General features: G+C 40.9%; 1 protein-coding gene across 1 annotated transcript in view; it reads right to left on the bottom strand.

Annotated features, from left to right (window-relative positions):
* The window catches only part of CADPS (calcium dependent secretion activator), a 575,524-nt gene that overhangs the window by 48,276 nt on the left and 500,746 nt on the right, over positions 1–26,502 (bottom strand). The window contains exon 29 of the mRNA XM_036738381.1: positions 1,734–1,766. Within this exon, the coding sequence (XP_036594276.1) occupies positions 1,734–1,766 (33 nt within the window). The remainder of the gene's footprint in view (positions 1–1,733; positions 1,767–26,502) is intronic.

Below are 26,502 nucleotides of genomic sequence, written 5' to 3'. Positions count from 1 at the left end.
AGGGTGGGTGAAAGCAAACTGATGATCTTTAACCTATTAATCATGGCTCAAGATGTAGCCAACTCAGCAGTGGCCAGCACCCCAGGCTGCTATTTCCAGGTGTTCAGAGGCTCATGAAAAGCCTGGCCTCCCTCTATTGAGATTTTGGTTTGAGAGCCTAGACTTCAAATGTATACAGTGGCAATACTGAAGACTAGAAGATGATTGGCAAAGTTGAGTCACCTCAACTACGAGATAAGTGTACTTATGGGGCTCCATGCCTTCATTCACATCTATAACCTGAGAGATAGTTGCTTTGGTAGAGGGCTGGCAAGAGATTTCTCTGAGCTTTCTCTCCAAGACAGGTTTCCAGATCAGGCTTAAACCTTTAAATTTCTGAGGACAAAGAGGGAACTTTAGAAACTTGCTACAATCTTCAGAGGCTCAGGAAGGGGTCCTATTCACGGATGTCTCTGATTTGGACTGAAGAAAGTACTAGGGGTGGGCTAATAAGCAGTCTCACTTATGTTAGAATGGGATTGGATGAGGATGTTCAGCTTGGTACTAGGGTTATGCTGTGCCAGGCAGCCAGGTGGAATCATGTAGGCAGCCTGGCATTCAAGTTTGGCTCAGTCTATGTCTTGGCAAGTCAACCCACTTCTCTGAAGTTATCATACCTTTCTTCACTCTCACTTACAGAGATGTTACAAGGCTGATCAAGGTGAAGGAGTTTGAGCTCCCTAGATAAAAAGCATTATATAAATTCAAGGTATAATTATAGACTCCACATTCTTTCATTAAACAAACAAAATGTATGCTAATGCTAATTTCAGTCCAATTTCTGATAATTTATTGTCCTTTTAGAAGTAAGCCAATAAACTGTAACACACTTTCTGGGGAAATGAATTTAAATGTTAATATAAATCCCCTCGGAAACTGATATATCTTAACTAATAAGTATTTGAACAACGAAGACACTTAACCACGTTCGGGGCTAGAAACATTCAGTACAAGACCCTTGGTAGCTGTTGAGATAAGCTCTCCAAATTTAATATTTTGCAACAGATCTACATCTCTTTTATTCTAAATGGAAGCACAATCATTTTCTTATCTCCTCTCATACAATATATTTAAATCGCTTCATTTTTAGTTTGCTAATCTGCAGGGCAAGGTTTATCTGTGAATGTATCCTAGTTTATCACAGGTAATCCCACACTCCAGCATTCATATGTTGTACTTAACCTCAATTTAAATGTAAATTTTGGACAACTTGAAGTGAGCTTTGAGGGCTCTCTTCATTAACGAGGCCTCCTCTAATTATAAGGGGTTTTGCAAGATTGTCTTAAAACAATTGCAGAACACCAAAAAATGAACAAGTTCAGACTCTATTTGTTTTCATCAAAATATTGTCTCCCTTATACAAATTTCTAGCTCACAGTAGAATTGCCAAGGGATGTAAGCAAGAGGGGCTGAGTAAGATGATGCTAGAATGAAATTTACTAGAAAAATCAAATATAAATGAAATGAAAGTGAATTGTCCTTTAGCCTTGTGCTGTGAGGCTGCTTTGATTTCTGCCTCAAGCTCTTCTGGCTGAAAGAAATCATCATCATCGATTTCCCATGTGGGGAAAAAAATTACTCAGAAATATTCTGGGCTTTCCTCTTTCTAATGACTAAAAATTCAGCACCAAATCATTAAAAACAGCACCATCCTGATTGTGAAGAAAGCAACAAACATTTTGAGTGATACTCACAGGGACGTCCACATACTTGGAAGCTGCCTTCACCTTAGGAGGAAAGAAGAGATGGGGTGTGAGACATATTTTTATATTGAACCATTCACAGCTCAGTGCAGTAACACAATGAGAGTTAAAACAATGTGCTGTACTACAATGCTGACCAGGAAAACAAACAAAAAAAGGTACTAAAAATGATCTCTTAGCTATTTGGAGTCAGAGCTTTTAACTCTGTTGAGATGGGGAGAAAGGAGGGAGAGAGAGAGAGAGAGAGAGAGAGAGAGAGAGAGAGAGAGAGAGAGAGAGAGAGAATGAGAGAGAGAGAATGAGAGAGAGAGAGAGAATGAGAGAGAGAGAGAATGAGAGAGAGAGAGAGAGAGAGAGAGAGAGAGAGAGAGAAAGAGAGAGAGACAGAGACAGAGACAAAGAGAGAGACAGAAAAACAGACACAGATAGAGGGATAGACAGGGAGACAGAGAAAAACAAAGAGACGAAAAAAGAGAAAAGATAAGTGAGAACAAAATCAGTTCTATTGACTCTCAATCTTTAATAACAGCAGATGCTACTGTAGGAGTCCTGAATTTTTTCCTCCTTGTGAAATTAGGAGAAGGGATTGTGGTGGAGCATAAATGGATTTTTCAGAGGGCACAGGGATACAAATGACTAAGACCATTTGCTTATTTGCTTCTCTCTGTCTTTCCCTCTCTCCCTCTTTAGAGAACTCCCAATCTGACAAAGAGAATCCAACCTGACCTAAGGCTGTCCTTGAATCTTATATGGATTATGTTTTTAGATGTTTAAATGTTCAGTGAAATTACACTGAAGGGGAGATGGAAGTCATAGGGACCAGAAAGGGGTCATTTGTTTTATTTAAAAAAAAAACAACAAAAACAGTAGAAGCAAATACCAGGTTTAAGCAGTCAATCAGCCAACAAGCATTTACAAGTGTCTGCTAATAAGTTTTGTGTCAGTTTCATATGAAATCATCTTTTTTTATTATATTATATCATGGAAATGCTTGTTTTGTTCTATAAATTAAAAATAAAATAAACAAAAGAATCTAGGGTAAATTAAAAAAACCCTGATAATGCGTAGAGTATTTCATTTCTAAAATTAGGGTCAAATAGGACTGAGCAGTCTGACTTTTGGATGGCATGTATATGGGAATAAGAAACAACAATTACAACAGCTGGCTTTTCTACAGCACTCTAAGGTTTGCCAAGTATCTTACAAATATTATCTCATTTGATCCTCACAACAGCTCTGGGAAGTAGGTGGTATTACTATCACCATTTTACAGATGAGGAAATGGAGGCTGACAGAAGGTAAGTGACTTGCCTAGGTCATACACCTGACTCCAAGTTCAGCACTCCATCCACTGAATCATCTAACCAAACCCCTTTAGAATATGGTGCTTCTCACATGTGTTACCTGTATGAACAGGCAGGCCATCTTATCTCTCAGTGCCCATGATAATTTCTATGACTGCATATTGTTGCTATATTGCCAGAACTGAATTGGTGGAAGGAATTGCCATAGAATTTCTTTCTCTCTCTCTGTCTCTCTCTCTCTCTCTTTGTATATATGTATATATATGTATACATACACACACACACACACACACATATATATATATACACACACATATATGTGTTCCCTGTATTGATGGAATCACAAGTCCATTCCTACCCTCCTTTCTGTTATATGAAAAAGGGCAGAACACGGTGTTAGCTGCTCTGGTAGACACAAATAATATATAAATCAGTCAATAAGCATCTATTAAGCACCTACTATGTGCCAAGCATTGATGATTCAAAGATAAAAGTGAAATTATTCTTTGCCTTTGGGGAGCTTATGATCTAGCCAGATGAGCTAGCATGTAAATATGTGGGTATATAAAAATGAGGTAATTGGGAGTGGGGAGTCAGTAGCAACTAGGGGAGGGGGGGCAACAGGGAACCAGGAAAGGCTTCATGCAGGCTCTGGTGCTTGAGTTGAGCCTAGAAGGAAACTAGGGATTCCAAGAGCCACATAAATCACAGTCTCTTCCCTGATGGTGCTCATAGTGTCATGGAGTGCTGATAATGACACAAAATAAGTAAACTATTCATACACACAGATGACAAAATAATACAAGATTGTAACATAAGAGAGTGCACACCAAGTGTTACATGAAGTCTGAGTGGAGAAGGATTATTCCTGATTAGGGGTATCAAGGAAGGCTCCCTTAAAAAGACTGGATTTGAATTGAGTATTAGAGACTGGATAGGATTTCAGCAGGTTGAGATATTGGTAGAATAGCGGGGTGGGGGAAGATCAGGGAGGGGAGGGCATTCCAGTCACAGGAAATGACATACATAAAGGTGTAGGGGTAGGTTACTAAGGCACTCCTCTAAGGGACAGAGGGTGGTTAGTTTGGGAAGAATGCAGGTAGAAGGGAGTAGCAAGATCAGGCTAGAAAGGGTCTGGATTATGGAGGGCCTTGAAAGCCAAGTTGAGGGAAAGAACAGAAGTGCCTAGAGAAGAGGCATTGGCAGCCTTTTTTCCTCCATAGCTAGATGTCTTCTTTGCTCTGGAGATGCTGATTTATAGCAGTTGGTAGTTTTGTGGCTACTGAAATGATCAACCTTTAAACACGCCTACTCTTCCTTCCCAGCTCACATTCCGTTCCACTCAAGAGAGGAGCCAAATTCTTAACCCTCTCCTGGCAGCTGGGACAGCCTGATGGACCTCATGGCTAAGGTCCAGCCACTACTATTATCTACCAACAATCACATTCATGTTTCGATTCCCAACCTAATGGTCTTATTACTCATCTGGTAGTTTTATCTTCTTTATATCAAGAAGATAAATGGATTTCTATTTTTCAGTCTTTCTTCAATCATATTTTAGCAGTGAAAGTTATCTTGGAAGGTACTAGTACAATTTCCTCATTTTATAGTTCATTGGATCAAGGACTTAGAGGTCATGTGGTCCAACTTCCTCATTTTTTTGGATGGGGAAACTGACTAAGGTCACACAGGTGGTAAGAGGTAGGGCTGGGGCTCAGACCCAGCCTCAGTTCATCTCTTCCTGCATCAATCAGAACTCTAGCAGCAAGAAGAAGTAAGAGGATAGTGCCATAGCTCCCTGCTCTGGTCAGACCACACCTAGAGTACTGGGTCTAGTACAAAGGCCATCTTTTAAAAGCAAGAGTGAAAAACTAGAGAGGGTCCAGGAAGCAGGACCAGGATGCTAAGGGGTCTAGAGAACATGTCACCTGGGCAACTGTTGAAGGAGCTGGGATGATTGCCTTGAAGAGGAGAAGGCTAAAGAGGAAGGAGCTACAGGGTATGGGAAAGGAACATGATGTTCTCTTCAAATGACTGAGAGGCAGACAGTCACACAGCAGAAAGATTTGGTTTTATCCTGTGTAGCACCAGAGGCCAGGGTTTTGACTGACTGTAGGAGGACACAACGGGCCAGATTTCAGCCTAGGATAAGGAAAAACCTTGCACTAGCCCTGTATGACATGGGAATGGGCTGCCCCCCAAAGTAACATGTTCCCCAACCCTGGGAATGCTCATATAGAGCCTGGATTCCATCTGTCAAGGAAGTTGTAGCCAAGATCCATGCACTGTGTGGGAACTTCACCAGATGACCTCCATGGTCTCATCCAACTCTAAGGCTTTTGACATTCTCTCAAGAAACTGTAAACTCTTTGAAGGTGAGGCCTACTTCATTTTTGTCTCTCAGTAAACACATCAGTTGACTTTTCCTCCCAGGGATCGTAGCATTTACACAGTATTTAATTCGGTTCAATTCAATTGAGCAAGGCTTTACTAAGTGCCAGTTTGGCACTGGCACGGTGCTAGGCAATAAGGATCCAAAGATAAAAGTGAAAATGGTACCTGCCCTAAAGGAGTTTATAGTCTAGCTGGAGGAGGCTACACACACACACACACACACACACACACACACACACATATATACATACACACTCATATACATATACATATATATATATAGAGAGAGAGAGGGGGGGAGTTATACATATATATATACACACACACACACACACACACACATTTATATATAGAGGGGGGGGCTATATATATGTATACACACACACACACAAACACACACACATATACATACACACTCATGTACATATACATATATATATATATATATAGAGGGGGGGAGTTATACATATATATATATACACACATACATTTATATATAGAGAGGGGAGAGGCTATATATATGTATACACACACACAAACACACACATATATATATACATGTACTGTTATTATATGTTATATATTATAATACATACTATATATATGTTGCCTTCTCTAGCTAGGCTGTATATATGTATGTATATAAATAAAACACATGTTTATATATAACCTAAATGTACACATATTATTAGATATCCATATCTTTATCATATGCATCCACATACATGTATATATACATGTATATTTTTATATATGTATACACACAAGTATGTGTTTATGTATATGTACGTATACATACATACATATTTATATAAAATGTATATAAGATAGAAATTAGTTTGTTAATCGGTAAGACAGCAGACTCATTTGATATATGACTACCAGTGGAATGTAAATGCTGAGAAGAGGGATGATTTCATTCCTGTCTTTGTATCCCTAGTAACTAATGAGTGAATGAACTAAAAGGCATTTATTAAATACATATGTTGTGCCGAAGCCTGTGCTTAACACTGGGGATGCAAACAGAAGAAGTGAGACAGTCCCAGATTTCAAGGACTTCACACTGTGAGGGAGACAGTTCAGGAAAGAAGGTTCAACGGCAGGGCTGGTAGAAAGTCCCAAGAGTGCCAGGTATACAGTAATCTGGTAGATGGTGAGGCCCAGAGATCGTTGGGTTACTTACTTAGGGATTTAAGATGATAGTACTGGGGTAGTGCAGGGCAAAGGGACAGGACAGGAGATAAAGCCCAGAAGATTTTAGGTGGCCAGATGGCAAGGCCAAGTGGGTCTCTTTCTCATCAGAAGCAAAGGAGTTGTTAACTTCCATAACACCCAAACCTCATAAATAGTGAAGTAGCCAGGGTGAGGGAGGAAGGCAAGAGGAGAGGACGGCTCCCAATGGTGGTAGTTCTTCCTGCCATCTGCCTGTCCTGAATGGATTCTGGGACAGCCTAAGGCTGGAGGAGGGGATGAGAGTGGAAATAAGGGCCTGGAACAAACATTTCTCTTTTGATCATTGCAATGTTCTTGTCAACTCCAATATCTTCACCCCCAACATACTCTTCATATAATACCACCTGAATGATCTGCATAAACCCAGGCAGATCACTCCTTTGCTCAGAAATGATCAGGGTCTACCTATTGCCTCAGACACTCACTAGCTGTGGGACCCTGGGCAAGTCACTGAACCATGTCTGCCTCAGTTTCCTCACCTGTAAAATGAGCTGGAGAAGGAAATGTCAAACCACTCCAGCATCTTTACCAAGAAAACCCCAAATGGGGTCCCGAAGAGTCAGATACGACTGAAATGACTCAATGACAACAACCTATTGCTTGATAAACAAATTCAAATTTTTACTTGGCGTTCAAGCCACCCACAATCTGAAGCCTCCCTTCTTCACAATCTTATTATGCTACTCTCCTTTATATACACCAAGCTCCAGGAAAATTGTACTAAAAATAACTCACATTCATTTAGAACTTTGAGGTTTTCAATGTACTTTCCTCACACAACATAGGGTTAGAACAAGCATTACCATTTCACAGATGAGGAAACAGACACTGAGAGGTTAAACGTCAACATGGCAGGAAGTCTCCCTTGGAATACACTAGGGAATCTGTTTGGTTGTGTGCTGTTTAACGTTTTTATTAATGATTTAAATACAGGCAAAGATGTCATGCTCACCCATTTTGCAGATGACACAAAGCTGAAGGAAATGCATAATGAACCTAGAAGATGACACAGTCAGGAGCCCCAAAGATTTTTGACAAGACTAGAGCATTTTGCTAAATCTAATAAGATGGAAATTCAATGGGGATACAGGTAAAGTCTTGCCACTAGATTTATGAAATAAATTTCATACATACAATATGGGCAAGACACGGTTGGGCAGCAGTTCTGAAAAGACCTGGGCTTTTAGTGCACGATAAACTCAATGAGTTAGCAAAGTAGTATGACAATCATAAAAGCTAATGATGGGTTACTCCAAGTGAGGCATGGCTTTCAGGAATGGGTAGGTTAAAGTCACGCTGCACTTTGCTCTGGTTAGACCTCCTCTGGGGTCTTGTGTTTAGTTCCGAGTGCCATAATGTAAGAATATAAAGATATTGATATATTGTTCAGAAGAGGGCAACCAGGATAGGGAAGGACCATGAGTCCATGGCATATGAGAACTGGGTGAAAATATTGGGCCTGTGAAGCCTGGAGAAGAGAAATGTTAAAGCTATATGTTAGCTATATTCAGGTATTAGCTGGGCTGCCGCATGGAAGACAGATTATACTTATTCAGAATAAAATCTATAAAATTCAAATAAATAAATAAATTGTTTTTCCCACCAAAAAAAGAAAAGAAAAACAAGATTCTGTGTACTCTACTTGGCCCCAGAGGGTAGTCCTAAGAACATTGGGGGAAGTTGCAAAGACCAACTTGACGTCAAGAAAATCTTTCTAATGACTGGAGGTATCCTTCCTAGCAGCCTTACACTTAAAACCCTTCACATCCTGGCTTGGATCTACTCTATCATTATTATATACATGACTCCCCTTTATTCATTCTGTGGTCCAGCCAAACTTGTCTTGCTATTTCTCACATTGGACGCTCCGTCTCTAGTCTCCATATCTTTGCATTATCTATATTTATCATGTCTGGAATGTAATTACTTCTCCTCCACACCTCTTAGGACTCCTAGTTTTTTTTTCAAACCTCTAGTAATGGAAACCAGGCTAATCCTAATATGGAGCAAGGCTGGTCCTAAAACCAGGAATATATGAGTTCAAGTCCCATCTCTGATACATACTCAGCTGTTTGAATTTCCCAGTGTTCTGGTTAACTCTCTGAGACTATAGATTGCAAAGATTTTAACCTTCTTTGGTAGAGGGAGTTTCTTGAAATGGGAATGAAATCACAGCTGTAGACCCCATACCTATATGCACTCATATATCTATATACATACATACAAACATACATACACACAGATACACATTTTCTCTTCCTATAGAATGTAAGCTTCTAGAGGGGAAGGTGTATTTTATTTGTGTCCTTGAATCTTCAGCAGTAATAGTAATAAGCACTTAAGAAGTCACGTCAAGCCAACAAGCACTTAAACACCTACTGTGTGCAGGCACTTTGCTAAGCATAGGAGAGAGCTGACAGTCTCTACTCTCAAGGAGCAGCGGTCTAATCAATAAACACCAGTCGATTGGTTATCGGATTGGATCGAATTGAATTCTTTGCCTATGTTTAAATCACAGTTAGGTCACTCTGAATGAATTCATGATCAGTTCAGCCAGAGGGCAATTCCATTCAAGTAGAAAAACCAACCAGTCATATCCATTAATTGACTGGATCAGTCTTTGCTTCCTTACATCCGAATCTGTCATGCCATTCCTAAGAGCCGCAGCCTAGAGTGGCTTCTGCAGGCTCCGATGCTGCTGAGGGAGAACTGAGCATGTGCTGGCTAATTTAATCAGTTGCAGAATGGCCCAGCTCATTACTTCAGCTCTCCACCTGACTTTGCTTGTGTAGACACATACTTAATGGCCTTTATATTGAGTTATTAAATTATTTTTCAGGTGCCTAATGTAACCTTTTCATCAGATGTATGCGACGCCAGGCTTGGCACAATGTGGGTGATTGAGGGGTTTCCTTCTGCCCATTTCTAATAAGGGAACCCAGGCCAATCATTGTGTAGCTTTGATAGGAAGCCCGGCAGGGGTTTAAACCACTTTTCCCAATTCATTAGGGGGAAAAAGCAGCCCAGGTGCAGCCCAGGAGGACTGCAGGCCTTGATACTATGAAATCAATGCACACTTAAAAAGTGGATTAGGCTCTTTTGCAACAAAACCCAGGAAAATGAAGCTGCAGGACTTTCTTTCTTTTATTTTTAAAGCATAAAACAACTATATTTCTGCATTAATGACTGACTCAGATCTCCAATTTTCCTACCATCTTAATGAAGTTTTGGTCACGGCTTTCTTGCTGACAGAGAAGCTCTCATTGACATCATCTCATTTCCTGGCTTTTCTGCATGCATTGTTTCTGGATCTGGGTTTGAATCCTGGCCCAGAGGCTTACTGGCTAGGTGCCCCTAGGGAAATCAATGAACTTTTCTGAGCCTCAGTTTCCTCATCTGTAAAATTGCACATGATAGTAATGGCAGCTACTTTGCAGGGTAGTTGCTATTATTAAATTGTTAACACACAATTGAGCAGCAACATTCATGTCAACAGCTCTAATAAGCCCTTTGTTTTATGAGGGAAATAACAGAGGGAAGTATCATCAGGTGTCTGGTTAGTGGCAGAGCTGGGTTCAGGAGCCAAGTTTCCCAGCTCCTTGTCCAATTCCCTGTCCACTGTAGTATTGGAAGTGGCCTCAGAGGCCTTTTGTTCCACCCCCATCATTTTTACAGATGAGGAAGCCAAGGAACAGGGATGCTGTGAGATGCCCAAGGTCACCCATGTAGTATGTGCCAGTGGTAGGTACCAGCTAGGTGGTACAGTGGATAGACCGCTGATTCATTATCCTGAGTTTGAATCTGGCCTCAGATATTTACCAGCCGTGTGACCTTGGGAAAGTCACTTCACCCTGCTTCCTCCTCTGTAAAATGAGCTGGAGAAGGAAATGGCAAACCACACCTGAATCTGCCGAGAAGACTCCAGATGGGGTCAGGCCACTAACCAGATGTGTGATATGACTGAAAAAATGGCTGAAATACATAGGGCTATTCTTCCAAAGTGTTTCTGAAAGAGGAAGTGTCCATTCTTCCCTGGTTCCTGTCCCCCACTGCTGTTCCCTTCCCTCTGCCTTTCCCTGATTGAGCAAAGAACACACACGGGCAGCTTTATGGAATGAGGAGACCTTCAGAATGAGAGCGCTTAGGACTATTTGGAAGATCTGGGTTCTGGTCCTGACGCTGCCACTGCTTACCTGTGAGAACTGGGGTAGCTGTTAATCTCTTTAAGCCTCAGTTTTGTTGTTGTTGTTCTTGCCTCAGTGTAGTCATCTGTAAAATGGGGGAGTTGGACTTGATCCCTAATGTCTCTTTCAACTCCAATGTTCCATGAAGAATAGAGTAGCTGAGTTTCTTTGCCCCTTAAACAAAATCTTCCTCCTCTCTCTCTGTTTCTCTCTCTCTCTCTCTCTGACTCTTTCTGTCTCTTTCTCTGTGTTTCAATCTCCATCTGCCTCTCTCTCTCTCTCTGTCTCTCTCTCTCTCTCTCTGTCTCTGTCTGTCTGTGTCTCCATCTCCATCTCCGTCTGTCTCTCTCTGTCTTTCTCTGTCTCTCTCTGTCTCTGTCTGTCTGTCTCTCTCTCTCTGTCTCTGTCTGTCTCTTTCTCACACACACAGACACAGCCACAGCCACCCATTTTTTATTTTGCTGGTGTTGTGAGCTCCCACTGCCAATGCAGATCAGTATCTGATTGGCAATTTACAGGATTAGAGAGTTAGTCTGAGAAATTAAAATTGCTCTTCCTTAGGTCACAGAGCCAGGATGTATCAGAAGCAGGCCATGAACTCAGGACAAAGACAACAGTTACACAGGATGGCCATGCACAGATGGGCTGCAATCTAGATTGTTGATCCAGGAGTACCCACATTGATGAGATCAAGATTTATGGAAATCCTAGAATACTAGAGCCTGGTGTGAGAGTTTAAAATGTTTTTTTAAACATTTTTATTTAAAGTTTCGAGTTCCAAATTCTATCCCTTCTTCCCCCACCCGTTTCCCTGAGATGGTAAGCAATCAGATATAGGTTATACATGGGCAATTATGTAAAACATTTCCATATTAGTCATTTTGTACAAGAAGACTCAGATAAAAGCAAAAAAAGAAAGAAAGCGAAAAATAGCATGCATCTTTATGTATTCAATCAATATCTGTTCTTTCTCTGGAGGTGGATAGTATGCTTCACCATTAGTCCTTTGGGATTGTCTTGGATCATTGTATTGCTGAGAATAGCTAAGTCATTCATAGTTCTTCATCAAACAATATTGCTGTTACTGTGTACAACATTCTCCTGGTTCTGTTCACATCGCAGTGTATCAGCTTATGTAAGTCTTTCTAGGTTTTTCTGAAATCATCCTGCTGGTCATCTGTTGCGGCGCAATAATATTCCAAGACAATCATATTCCACAGCTTGTCTAGCCATTCCCCAGTTGATGGGCATCCCTTTGATTTCTAATTCTTAGCCACCACAAAAAGAGCTGCTATAAATATTTTTCGTAAAAATAGGTAGCTTAAAAAATAACATCTGCAAAGCTGAAGGCATGGTACAGGACAAGAGAGTTAACTTTTGACTCTGTTCATTAGAAGGGAACAGAAGTCTAGGCATTGGAAAACAATGTATATAACTCAAAGCCACCTATATTTGGATTTGGAATAAAATCAGAGGAAGGCATCTAAACACTTCACCTCCTCTGGGCTGGTTTTCAGCTCATTCCCCCTGCTGGCACACTGGGCTCTGACTCGGTAGAGGAGGCCATTCTGGCTTCCAATCCCACAGCTCAACTGGAATTGCTCTCTCCAAGGTTATCAAGGATCTTTTAACTGCTAGACCCAGTGGCCTTTTTCAGACCTCATTCATTTGAACTTGTGGAGTCCCAGATTGCTCTATCCAGTCTTCATCTTTCTTCTGAGCTTCAGTCCTACATTTTCAACTGCCTCCTAGACATCTCTACCTGGATGTTCCATAGGCATCTCAAACTTCACATGTCCAAAACAGAACTCATTATCTTCCTTTCTAAACCCACTCCATCAAACATCTTATTTCTGTTGAGGTCCAGAACTCCTGAGTCATTCTCAATTCTTCACTTGCTCTCACTTTCCACATCCAATCATTTGCCAAGTCTTGTTAATTCTACCTTCACAGTGTCTCTCATATCTAGCTCTATTTATATGACCATTTCCTTAGTTCAGGTCCTCATTGCCTCTCAGCCTGTTTATTGGTTTTGCTGCTTTGAGTCTCTTCTCTTCCTAATCTATTTTCCACACAGAGGCTGCATTAACATTCCTAAGGAACATGTCTGACAATCTCACTCCCTTGCTCAAAAATTTTCTGTAGCTCCCTATTACCTCTAAGATAAAACAAAATCCGTGGGTTGGTGGTCCAAAGGCTGGAGGACAAGGTTAAGGGATCATGGACACCATGGGAAAGGAACATGCCTTCTAGGAGGGGAGCACCCTGGTCTAGTTACAGATATACAATGGGAAGTTTGAGACCTTTCTCCTATTGGTCTATTTCCTATGGAGAAAAGGAGTCCTAAGGTATGGTACAGTGGGAAAAGTGTTGGTTTTGCAGTCAGAACAGGGCCCTGCTGCTGCTGCCTATCTTTGTGACCTTGGACAAGTCCCTCGACCCTCAAGAGCCTTATCTATATGAATGGGGGGTTTGACCAGATGACTACTAGGGTCCCTTTTAGCTCTAAAATTGATGCAGAGGCAGCATGGTTCAGGGGGATGAGCCCTGGCTCTACAGAGAATAAAAGGACTGGGTCCTTTTGTAGAAGGCTTTTAAAGTCCTATTTTATGTATCAATGAACATTTATTTAATAAAGCATATTATTTTATAATAAAGCATTTGTTTTCTTTCTTCACTCCATTTAAAAGAAGAAAAGAAAAAACAAATGCTTACAACAAATATGCAGATTCCAGCAAAATAAATTCCCATATTGTTCATGTCTAAAAATGTATGGAAGGCATGGGTTGAAGTCCTGTGTGACCATAGGCAAGGTACTTCCCCTCAGTTTCCCCATCTGTAAAATGAAGGTGTTACATTATATACCCTCTGAGGTCCCTTTCAGCTCTTTCTCCACGAACCCTCAGTGACTTGTACAATCTTTGTGGAATTTAAGTGCCGTGTAAGAAACAGGGAGATATTGTGCTCACTAAACTTAACTGTGAATGGACCCTTGACCTTTGATATGCAGACGTGGGCTCATGGTGAGCTGTCACTTCATGTGGATGAGGTAGCTGCAGTGGCTGCCTGCTTGATGAGAGGAACAGAAGTATGTGATGAGGATTTGGGGGCAAAGAACAAGGGTTGGGTTTGGAAGACCCGGGATAAAAACCTGCTCTGCTATGTATTCCCCGTGTGACTGTGGTCCACTCACTATGCCTCTGTATCCTCATCTAGAAAACGAGAGAGTTGTACTCAATGTCCTCAGAGGTCTCCACCAACTCTCAATCTATGGTTCTAAGCCTTGGGGAGTTTGTGCTTTAGCCTCAGGAGGTTTTTCCAATGAGAATAAAGTAAACATTTATGTTTACAAAGTGATAAGACATTCACAAAGTGCTTTATAGATACATGTGTTATTATTCTCAATTTATAAATGAGGCAACAGGTTCAGAGGAATTAAGTGACCACGGGAGAGAGGATACAAACTCAGAAAAGCAATTAATACTTCAGTCCTTTCTTATTGGGTCTTATCTTTCATTATATTTTCTATCTATCTATCTATCTATCTATCTATATATATATCTATCTATCTACAATATATATATATATATAATACATGTATTTATCATATTTTCCATTCCATTATGTGTATAATGGAATATTTTTGACTTTGATATTTTTCAGTTAAGAAGCATTTATTTTCTCTCCTTCCTACCTCTCATTATCTTCTCACAACCTTGAGAGGTAGGTATTCTAGGCTTTCATTCCTCCTCTCCTGGGACCCCCACCCACCCATTTTATAGAGGAGGTAACCAAGGCTTAGATAGTTGAGTGATTTGTTAATAGCTGTCATAGTTGGGATTTGAATGCAGATTTGTTCCCTTGCCTCTATATGCCACTATGCTACACTGCAGTAGATTTAGCTCCTAAGTTCTTAGAGGTCAAAGTTGCTTCTTTCCTTGGGTCCCCCACAAGTAGTGCCTTTTATGAGGCTGATGAAGCATATTAATCACTTCCTTAATCGAAGTATAAAATGTAAAGAGAACATTTTCATGCTGGGACCCCATTTAGATGGAGGAGATTCCCTCCCCTGCCCCATGAAGAAGAGGTAGTAATTCACATCCCAAGGGGACCTTCTCAGAATCCTTGGGACTGACATTTCCCATTCTGAAATATTTCTTCTACTTTGGATTTTAAAAAAATCCCAACCCACAGCCCCAGATATATAATCAGGGCTACTCAAGTGCATCTTGGGAAGATGAATACATTTCCAGTGCCAAGTGAGGGACTGAATGCTTGGGTGAGACAGAATGTGTGTGTGGGTGGATGTACTGGGACTGTGTGTGCGGTTGAGCAGTTGAGCAAACCCAGCGGCAACTGCTTGGGTTCAAGTGACAATCACAGCGCTATCCCTTCCCAACCCTTTTTAAAGGGATGGAGAAAAACACAGTGCTGGAAGCAGCAAGCCCCAAACACTGTCAGGGTTCCCGAAGCATCCCAAAGCTGAGATATCCACAAGGATGTGACTCCTCCTGGCCTCCCTTATTTTTTGTAGATGTGATGAAAGATAAATGGGTATTTTACATATGAGGTACTGGGATCTCAAGAGCAGTCTCCAAATTCCAAAGCCCTCATGGGTGTCCTGGGAGAGATGTGGAAACTAAAGAACCACAGAATCTTAGAGTTGGAAGAGACCAGGATAGTCTGAAACTCACTTGAAAGAGAAAGCATCTGCTTTGATACTTTCAATGAGGGGAAGCTTACTATCAAAGAGGAGGCTCAGTCCATTTTTTTACAGCTCCACCAGGTGGGAATATTTTCCTCATATAAATTTGCCTCTTTGCAAATTCCACCTATTGCTTCTAATTCTGCCCCTCTAGGGCCAAGCACAGAAAATTTAACTCTCTTCCACATGGCAGTCCTTTAGTTACTTGAAATCAGCTCTCCTGTCCCCCTCAAATCTTCTCTTCTCCAGGTTAAACAACCTAGTTTCATCGACTCTCCATCAACATCTGTCCCTTTCTCAATGTCTCTGTCAATGGCACCCAGCAACTGACTGATCTTTTGGGATGATCAATCAGTCTTCTAAATCCCTAAGGCACAAGTCTGACCACATTGTTCTCCTCCTCAAACATCTTTGGTGGTTCCCTATTTCACTCTGGCATTTCAAGTCCTCCACAGCCTGGGTCCAACATATCTTTCCAGGCATACTTCTTATTAATCCCTTCATGTTCTTGATGTTTCAGTCAAATTCACCTGTTGGCTGTTCCACAAACTCAGAAAGTCATTCCCTGCCTTCATGCCTTTCCCCACTCTGCTCCACCATGCCTGGAATGCATTTTTCTTTACCTCTGCCCCCTTTGAATTAATAGCTTGTTTCAAGGCTCATGTTATTAATACTCACTCTTCAAATTACTTTTCATTAACTTACCAATAGGACCCCCATTCCCCAGTAGAATGTAAACTTCTTACAGTCAGGAAGTATTTAATTTTTTGTTTTTATTTTTACTGCCTTGCCCTACTGGGCATGTAGTAGGGACTTAATAGGTATTTGCAAATTGAATTCAAGTAACACTGAAAAGGAAACAGTTGAATGCAGAAACACATTTTTAAAAATAAAGCTTCCCTGAATTGGCTATAAGGTATTAATGAGATGAAAAATTAGGCACAGCAGTAGTGGGACCATGGGATGTAGGTCATTGGATTTGGGGTTAGGAAACATTGATTCTAGTACTTGTCCCATCACTGATTTCTGGGTGACATTACACAGGCTACTGAAGTACTCTGTGTTTCAATTTCCTTTTGGTATAATGCGAAGCCAATGTGATTAGAGCATGAGGTGTGGCAGTAAGAAACTTTGGGGTGACCTGTGATCAAGTCTTAGCTTCTCCATTCACCAGTCATTATAACATCCCTCAAACTAACAAGGATACATTTTAGTTATACTCTCTATTTACTCACACAGGGAATGCTATTTCCCTCATTATTATGAGCATTCAACTGTTTCATTATTGTCTTTGTGACCCCATCATGGCTCACAGTAAGCACTCTTAAGTGCTTGTTGATTGACTGAATTGGAAACGTCATAGATTTTGAACTGGAAGATAACACAGAAGGCATCTAGTTCAAGAGAAAAATGAGGTGCACAGTTGGAATGTCTTGGCCAAAGTCATTTGGAATTTTTCTGAGCTGGCATTCAAACCCAGGTATTCTGATGGCGAATTGAACATTCCTTTCTCTGTCCACTGCTCTCTACCTAAAGGGGTTAAGTTTAACTTCTTTTAGCCTCAGTTTCCTCACTTGTAAATGGAGATAATACGAAATAATTATCTAAAATAATTGCTGTGAGAAAAGGGTTTTGTAAACCTTCAAGTGCCATAGAAGGAAGACTCAGTAAACTAAGTTCTCCAAGTCTGGAGATGATTTTATGTTTGTCTTTGGGTCCCCAACTTCTAGCATAGCACTGGCATACAGCAAACACTTAAGAAATGCTTACTGAATTGAATATAAATAAGCCATTATAGGAGCTGTGATCTCTCCCCTATATAGGCAAGTCATAACCCCTCTGGTTATTGATTTCCTCCTACCTAAAATAAGAAGCTGGACTAGAATTTATTACCCTATGATTCTCCCAGGGGTGATGTGAGTGTCAGATGAAATAACCAATTTGAAAATTCTTAGTTAAAAATTAAGTTCTTTATCGTCATCAACATTTTTATCTCATTCTCATGTTTTTCAGTGTAGTTGAGATAGAAATGGTCTTAGGACAAATTACTATCCTGCTATTATTATTTGATATTTAATATTCTAGGGATGATTGAGCAGGTGGATAAAAGACTATAAGGGAATAAAAATATTGTGATGTCAGCTAACTCTCTGCAGCGTCACTAAATGCAATTTTTTGGACAGCTCCAGAGCAGACAGGGTAACTGGGATGAACCTTGCCTCAATCTGTTCCCACATGGTTTGGATTTCTTTGGTTAGATCTCTATATTTCATTCCTCATGGTTTACAGATTATGAGTATCCAACATGGTGACACTGAATAAAAACTTTGTTCTTTAATTTTTAATGTTATGACTGGGTGACTATGGGCCACAGTTTCGTCTAGGAAAATGCTCTGGCTTCAAAAGAATTCATCTGCTGAATTCTCAAGGATAATATCCAAGTAATACACATTATCTTGCTTCAGGTCCCTACATTTTGGCCTACAAAGACCTGCTAGTTTATCTGAGAACCTGGGGAAAATGTCAGGGGAATGATCTCAATTGAACAAAATGGTCCCATCCTCTGGAATAATTTGTTCTGAGACCCAGTTTTATGGATGAGGAGAAATGTCCATGTCTTCTGTTGCTCAGTGTGCTGTGAATGGGGATGTTGTCCAGGAAGTTTGTGTTCTCATCTATCTTCCACCGTGGGGCTCCATAGCAGATGCCTAGCTGTAGTTTAATCAGCTTTGCTTTCCAGCCTTCCTTACTGCATGACCTTCTTTAGTATCAACCCCCTTTCTGGCTGGGGAAATGTTATAGCCAGTTTGTACTCACTGTCCTTCCATTGGCACCATCCCAGTCTTTATTCTCCTACAGGTTATTCTGATCAATCTGCTAATAAGAACGGCCCCCCCAATTTTATATGAGACTTCCTAGAACAAAGAGTCAGATCTCATTAGAGCTCAATAGAGAGGGTCATAGATTTAAAGCTAGAAGGAAACATCAAGGCCATCTAGTACACTCCCCACCACCTAGAAGATGAGTAGATTAACTTCTGTAGTAGTGAGATGACATGATGATAGCACATAGGTAGTAGGTGGCAGAGTCAGGATTTGAACCCAGATTCTCTCACTTCACTGTCTATGTGCTTCCTACTGTTGTAATAATAACTGGCATTTATGCTTTACATATATTATCATTTGATCCTCAATGGCACAATATAGGCACTATTATTATCTCCATCTCTCAAGGGGGGGAAACTGAGGCCAAGAGACAAGGTAAAGGGATTTGTTCAAGGTCACGCTGGTAGCAAGTGGCAGAGATGAGGTCCTCTAACTCCAAAATCACCAGCCACATCTATTTAGGATCACAGATTCAGAATGTGGCGTGGGATATTATTACTGAGTCACAGATGATTGTTAACAGGCAGGAACCTTAGAGACCACTGAGTCTAACCTTTTCATTTTACAAATGAAGGAACTGAAGTACAGAGAAGTACAGGTCTTGTCAAGAAATCACCCAGCAATAAATGTCTAAGGTGGGATTCGAACACAGGTCTTCCTGACTTTAAGTTTCAGCACTCTAGTACACAACTAGGTGGAAAGATCGTAAGTGAAAAGTCATAGGAACTTGGTCTCCTTCATTCAAATCTTTTTTCTGTTTTATAGAAGCTTTGCAATCCTGCTGCCTTTTCCATAACTTTCTGTGCTTCTGGGTACAGAGCCTTCCACAGCATGTGGCTGGGAGCTTGGAGCACAACATACAACTTTACCTTTTAATTGCAGAACAATTATTTTTTGTTTGAAGCCTGAGTACATTTTGATTAAATGCCTAGTCCGTAGCTGTCATTTCTATGACCCAACCACTCTGCACCTCAAGACTGAAAGGAATAAAAACTGTGTCTTATGTTCACTCTTAAAACCACTCATCTGTTCCAATCAAACGTTATGAAGGCGAGTGGCTCCAGTTGGAGGTTGGTTTGTGTTCTGAAAAGCTTCTAAAGGATGTGGTGACTAGGGAGAGCCTTCTTTGGACAGCAGGTGTGTTAATTGTAAGCTGAATTTTAAAGGCATGGACCAGAAATTAGGAGGTCCTACTAGGTGATAAAATTGTCTGTCAAAAGTTCCCAAAGGACATGTCATGTACTGAAAGATGGGGTTAGAGCTGATGAAAGAAATGGGCAGAAGAGATGACACATCAAAGATTTCTTGTTTCCCAAGGTCTGGGCCACATTATCTTGGTGCATTCATAGGAAGAAAGTGCCAGAGGAGGAGGACTTGAGGAAATAGAAGATGATTTTTTTCTAATGATCACCCCACAAGAGCCCTGGTAGAATATCATTACTCCATCACAGACGATTGATTGTTAACAGAAGAAACCGCAATTACATCATTCTTAGGGAAAGACCTGAGTCATAGAATTTCAGAGACGGGTGTCCACTGGGTGTAATTCCTCAACAGTTGGCTGGTGGGAAAGTTGCATTTTCAAATATATCTGGTGAGTGGCAGAAGACATGTCCAAGAAGGGTAGTCTCTTGAAGACATATGACTTTTTGTCTCCAAGCATAGTTGGAAAATTTCTAACTATTCTTGTAGCCTCCTAGTTGGTCTGACTCTCACCTTATTCCAATCTATCACCCACAGAGCTGCTGCCAAAGTGATATTCCTAGACATCTAAACATGTCCCTCCTCTGTTCAGTAAACTCTAGTAGCTTCCTATTGACTTTAGGATCAAATAGAAACTCTTCTATTTGACATTTATGGAGGAATAAATGGCAAACCACTCCAGTATCTTTGCTATGAAAATGCCAAATGGGGTCATGGAGAGTCAGATGTGACTGAAATGACTGAATAACAACAACCACATTTGACATTCAAGGAGGAGAAGGTAGGTCTCTCCTCTCATTGCAACACTGCCCATAGTTGGACTTTGGCCTAGGACTTTCTACCCGAAGCCCTTTGGAGGAAAAGGCTGAAATCTCCCCCATGGCCTATGCCAATCCCTCTCATGCCCCCTTTGTAGTACTGAATTTTTCTCAGGTGGCAAGATTTCTATTGACAGCTCTGACAAGAGCTAACTGCTCTGGAGAACTCTGTTCCTAAATCTGGTGATTGAATTAAGTCAAGGCTCCCTGACCCATCTCCTGTGGTCTCATTTTTTGGCTGTTGATGATGCTTTCTCTGTGGAATTCATTATTAGCCACTGCTTTGTTTTTAAGTAAGAGTATTTCCCCACAGTTGGCATTTACTAAATCCTACAATTTCCAATTCCTTTAGGCACTTCTATGCAAAAATGAAAGATTATCACAGGGGAAAAAGAAATCACAGAAGAATAAACTTGACTTTTAAATTCTCATGGCTTTTCTGATGGAAAAGCTCTATGACTGCAAGTGACTCCCCTTAGACATTTCCTGCTTTCTACCAAGGGGGCAGTCTTGTCCCATGAAATGTCACAGAAGGCATCAGAGCAAAGCAATCTTTGGCTGTGGATGTGCTGTTATCACATCTCTAGTTCTTGTTGCCAGCATTAGAAAAACATGGAGCTTAGCTCTGTATCAATGTGGCAAAAATGGGAAAAGAAACTGTCCAAAAAAAGGAAAAAAAAGAAGGGTCGAGGCAGATAATTAGAAACATGATATGAGTTTCTGGCTCCTGACAGCACTGGAGAAAACTACACTTGAAGTGTTAGGTATCACTAGTCGTGGCTGAACAGATAGACAACTCCCGTCTCCCCCACCTCACCCCATCCTCCGGCAGAGTGTAGAGGTGCCTGTTGATGGGGCAGAGAAGGACAAAGATCTTTCTGTATTCTGCTCGATGCCTGTCTTTGGCTGGGCTTATGATCATCAGAGAAGGGAAGATTAGCAGGGGTAAAATGACAGAATTTCAGCATTTGAAGAGACCTCAGAGCTGTTCTAGAATAACAAGGTTTAGAGTCAGAAGGAACCTCAGAGGCCAGTGAGTCCAACTACCACATTTTACAGATGGGGAAACTGAGGTTTGAGAAGTTGAGACTTTCCTAATGGGACACAAGTCTTAAGTATTAGAGTAGAATGATTGCCTTAGGACATAGTGGTTCCTCTCCTCCTCCCCCATTGTACAATTAGCCCTTTCACATCAAGACTTTCCCCATTGCAGTTTCAATATATTGTGGGGTAGCAAAAGAAATTAAATGGGGATTTTTGGGAGGTTTGTGGAAGCTGCAGATTACATGTGAAGGCCAGCAGATGACACAGAAAAAGTTTAGAAACTCAGAAAGGCATAAAATATATGTATAGTATTGTATGATATCAACCCTAATTTTACAATAAGGTACTGTCAACACCCCATAAAAGAAAAAGAAGAAATTTAGACTTCTTCTCTAGTATGGAGAGGGCCAAAGATTTTTATGCATGTTTTCCAGATCGTGGCGGTGCTGTGCCTCTAACCTCTGCAGTGTAGGAGGGATAACTGTAGTTCTTTATAAGGAAGAAGGATAACAACTTGTTAGCAAAGTAACCAGGGGATTCTTGGCCAGGGACAAGTTATACTAGATCTCTAGTAATTATTAGGGAGTTTTCCCTAATAAGAAGCCCAAATCTCAGTCTGCAATATTTATGCACTGCTCCTAGTTCTGCTCTGAGGACCAAACAGAATCAGTTGCCTCCCTTCCATATGACTGTCCTTCAAATACTCAAAGATGGTGGTTGTATCACCCCTGAATCTTCTCTAGGATAAACATCCCCATTTTCTTCAACCAGTCCTTATAGAGCATGGATTCCACTTGTCTCATCATCATGGTGCCCTCTTCTGGAAGCTTTCCAGCTTGTCCGTGTGGTTTCTGTAATGTGCTTCCTATTACCAAACATCACATTCCAGATATGGTATAATCAGGGCCGAGCAGAGTTGGACTAACACCTCCCTCATTCGGGACACTATGTATATAATGTAAAACCAAAACATGTCAACAACACTTAAAAATTTAAAAAAATCCAAACTTTGCTGGCACTGAAGATATAACCCTCCCCATTCCTTAGTAGTCACAACTACAGAAAACTCAGAAAAAAGAGTTCTCACTACCAAAGTCTTTGGTGCTATAAAATTGTTTAACATTAGAAACAGATATGATTTGATAAATGAGATGACACTAATGAAGGTGAGTTTGTACACCAGTTTTATCTCATATCTGTACTCCGCCAAACTGGATTATTTGCTAACTGGACCATCAAGCCTTGCATTCTTCCCTGCCACTGAATCAAAGGATGACCTGACCTTACTATCTACTGTGATGCTGGGCCCTCTTGATCCTTAGGCATTGCTATATGTCCTGAAAATTGAGTACCTGGCCTTTCCACCCACCCTACAGCTATCTCCCCTGTTAGAAGGAGAGTTCCTTGAGAGCAGAGGGCATCTCATTTTTCTATTTCTATCCAGAGTTTAGCACAGTGTTTTATGCATAGGAACCATGTAATATGTGCTTTTTTATTCCAAAAAGGACACTGAAAATAACTACCATTTATATGGTGACTGTTATAGAACAGATGTTTTACAAATATTATCTTATTTTATCCTTACAACAACTCTGGGTTGTCGTTGTTCAGTTATTTGAGTTGGTCTTACTCTTCATGACCCCGTGTGGGGTTTTCTTGGCAAAGATACTGGAGTGCTTTGCTATTTCCTTCTTCTGCTCATTTTACAGGTGAGGAAATTGAGGCAAACAGGATTAAGTGACTTGACCATGGTCGCATAGCTAGAGGCTGGATTTGAACTCAGGAAGATGAGTCTTCTTGACTTCAGGCCTGGTGCTCTCTCCATTATACCACCTAGGTAGGTATTATTATTATTATCCCCATTTTAAAGATGAGGAAACTGAGAAAAACAAAGGTTAAGTGACTTAGCCAGAGTGATACAGCTGGTTAATTGTCTGAGGCCAGATTTGAATTCATGTCTTCCTGATTCCAGGCCCAGCACTCTCTCCACTTCACCATTTAGCTGCCTATGGCTCTCTTAATTCATTCTAGCATGGCATTTAGCTGTCATCTCATGTCATTGACCAACATTTGGGCTTGTAGTCCATTAAAATCCCCAGATTTTATCTACCCAAGCTATTCCATACTTCCAAAGATAATTTTTGAATCTAAATACAGAATTTACCCCTATTCATTTCTATAAAATATCACCATGGTAGATTTAGCTCATAGTTTCATACTGCTAAGATTCCCATTATCTTTAAGCTGAGAATCATAACTGGTTCCCATATTCTTACCTACTGTCCTCTTTGTCAGAGACTTTATTAACCTGTAGCATGATGTAATAGAGAGATAGCCTTGGTATGAAGAAGACCTAGTTTCAGTGTTACTTCTGACATATGCTACTTTACTATTCTGTCTCAGTTTCCCTTGCTGGTTCTCCATCTAAGTCATACTCATTACTGTGGCTATACTCTAGGGCTCTGGCTTAGCTCTCTTCCCCTTTTTATCATTGGGTGATCTCATCATCCCCCCCCCACTTGGTTCAATCATTATCTCTATGAAGATGACTCCCAGATTTATATATCTAGCACTTAGTTCTCTCCTGAGCTTCAGTCCCATATCACTGCTTGCCTTTTGGACATTTCATGGATGTCCTGTAGTAATCTCAGTCTAAATATGTTCAAAACAGAATTCAGTATCTTTTCCAAAAAAACCTTTCCTTCTTCCTTCTTACTATTGAGAGAATCTCCCAGTTACCCAAGACTAAAATCTTGGTGTCACCATTGACCCTTCACATTTACTCATTCCATATATCTAATTGGTTGCCAAAACTTTTAAAAAAATCTTCTCAACATCTCTAATATACATCTTCTGCCTCAAGTGTCTCTGTTAGAGACTCCCATATATGCTCCACTTAGCTGGCAACCTGATTTTTTAAAAGTAAAGGTCTCTTAGTACCCCCAAGCCCCACCCCATCTCCAGATGAATGAATTTCAGTGGCTTCATTACTACCTCCAGGTCCAAATATAAACTCTTCCATTTGACATTAAATTCTTTTCATAAATTGACCCCTTCCTATATTTCCGGTCTTCTTATATTTTATTCACCTCCACACACTCTGCTCCAATCCAACTATACTTCTCTGCTTGTAGTATCTCAAAAATGACATTCTATCCTTTTCTGTGACCTTGCATTGGCTGTTCCCAAGCATGGCAAGCTATTTCCTCTCATCTTTGCCTCTTAATGTCTCTGGCTCCCTTTAAGACTTAACTCAAATCCTTTCTTCTGCATGAGCCCTTTTCCAGTCTCCTCGGCTCCTCCAATATTACCTTCCATCGATGTTATATGTAATTTCTCTATCTATTTCCACGTTGTCTGCCCCATCACAATGGATGCCATTTGAGGGTACGTACTGTCTTTTATTCCTTTGCAGCCCCAGCATTTAGCATAGTGACTGGTGCAGAGTAAGAGCATAGTAAATGCTTGTTGATTGCTTTACTTAGCTGTGTTACACTGGGGAAGTCACTTGACTTTTCAGTGCCCCAAGGAACTCTTAAGATGCTAATTTGCAGAGATGGTGCCAACCTGTATCAATAGAGGGAATTTCCTATGCCAATGAAATTACAGGTCTGATCCCAATCCTTGTCTCTGGTTTCTGGTTTCCTTGGAAAGAGTTGAGAATCAGAGCAACAAAGGAAGTCATGGCTAAGGTTAGCTCTTAACTCCATTGTTTTCTTTCCCTTTTCCCGGAAGAGTCTTTGAAGATGGTCATTTCCCCATCGATATTTTAAGGCCCAGGTAAACATAAGTAGGCTAAAGACAAGATGTGGGTTTGCCCTTTGGAGGGATCATTGGAAAAACTACTGCCTCACAATGTAGCTGTGAAGACTCATGTGGACCAAAAGAATTTCATAGAATTCTGTAGATGGAAGAAGCCCATCTGTCCAGCCCCTTTATTTTTTGAGGTATGAAATATGATGCCCAGAGAGGTTAGGCAGATTATTTGATGTTGAAATGCCAGTAAGGAACAGAATTGGGATTAGAGCCCAGTTGCCCTTTTTCTATTATTAGTTTAACTCTCCCTGCACTCAATAGGACCCTCTCTTGGAACAAAGGAGTGCAGCTACTTGAAACAAATCAACATGTTGGCCATGTCTCACAATGAATGCCTCCAATAGTCCAATAAGAAGAGGACATTGGTCCTCTGATGTCACTTATTCTTCAGTATATTTCACTGAGCAGAACCCCTGAACAGGTATTGCAAAACGTCTGTGAATTTGGGATTTCACTGATGTGGGCATCCCCTCCAATGTTACTGATCTCTATCCCTTCATGTCCTCTCATCCTGGGTGTATGTGTATGTCCTCTCCAGGGCAACTCTAAACAGAATCTCCAAATAGAGACACCTTGGTACTTAGTGAGTTCCCAGAAATTCAGGTCTGAACTGACTTCTTTCTTCATGCGTGAAAAGGGTTTGGAAAAGGGTCTTCCTTAACCTGGGGGAGAAAGGTAGGAGAGCCTTACTTTTCCCCTCTCCTTGTGCTTGGGAAAGATCAATGCTTTCCTAATCACAATGCAAAGGACCCTCATGAGCAAGCAGCCTCCAGAGAAGTGCATCGCACAGGCAAGAGAAACAGGAGGAGAATTGCTAATTAGAGCATCCCCCAACTGAGCCGATCTTCCGAAAGGCACATCTGAAAGGTGGCGGCTGCCTCTACCAGTTCCCGGGCTGCCGATGACAGGGCTTCTGTGAGAGGAGAGAAGGGGGTGCATTGGGACTTTTCACATGCTGGCATGAAGCTATGGCACATATCCCTCCCCCTTCCAAAGCCCTCTCTTCAAGAGACGAGGCAATGCAGATGGAGAGGAAAGGAAAATATTCCCATTTTCTCTATGGCCTAACAGACTTCTCCTCCCCCACTCCTACCCCCCACCCAAAAAGTATGAATTGAACCACAGAGTAAATCATGCACAGGGTGGGAGAAGGGAGAGGGAGAAAGTAATATCA

Source organism: Trichosurus vulpecula, chromosome 9, assembly GCF_011100635.1.
Source record: "Trichosurus vulpecula isolate mTriVul1 chromosome 9, mTriVul1.pri, whole genome shotgun sequence".
NCBI lineage: Eukaryota > Metazoa > Chordata > Mammalia > Diprotodontia > Phalangeridae > Trichosurus > Trichosurus vulpecula.
This window is presented reverse-complemented; position numbering and strand designations above follow the sequence as displayed.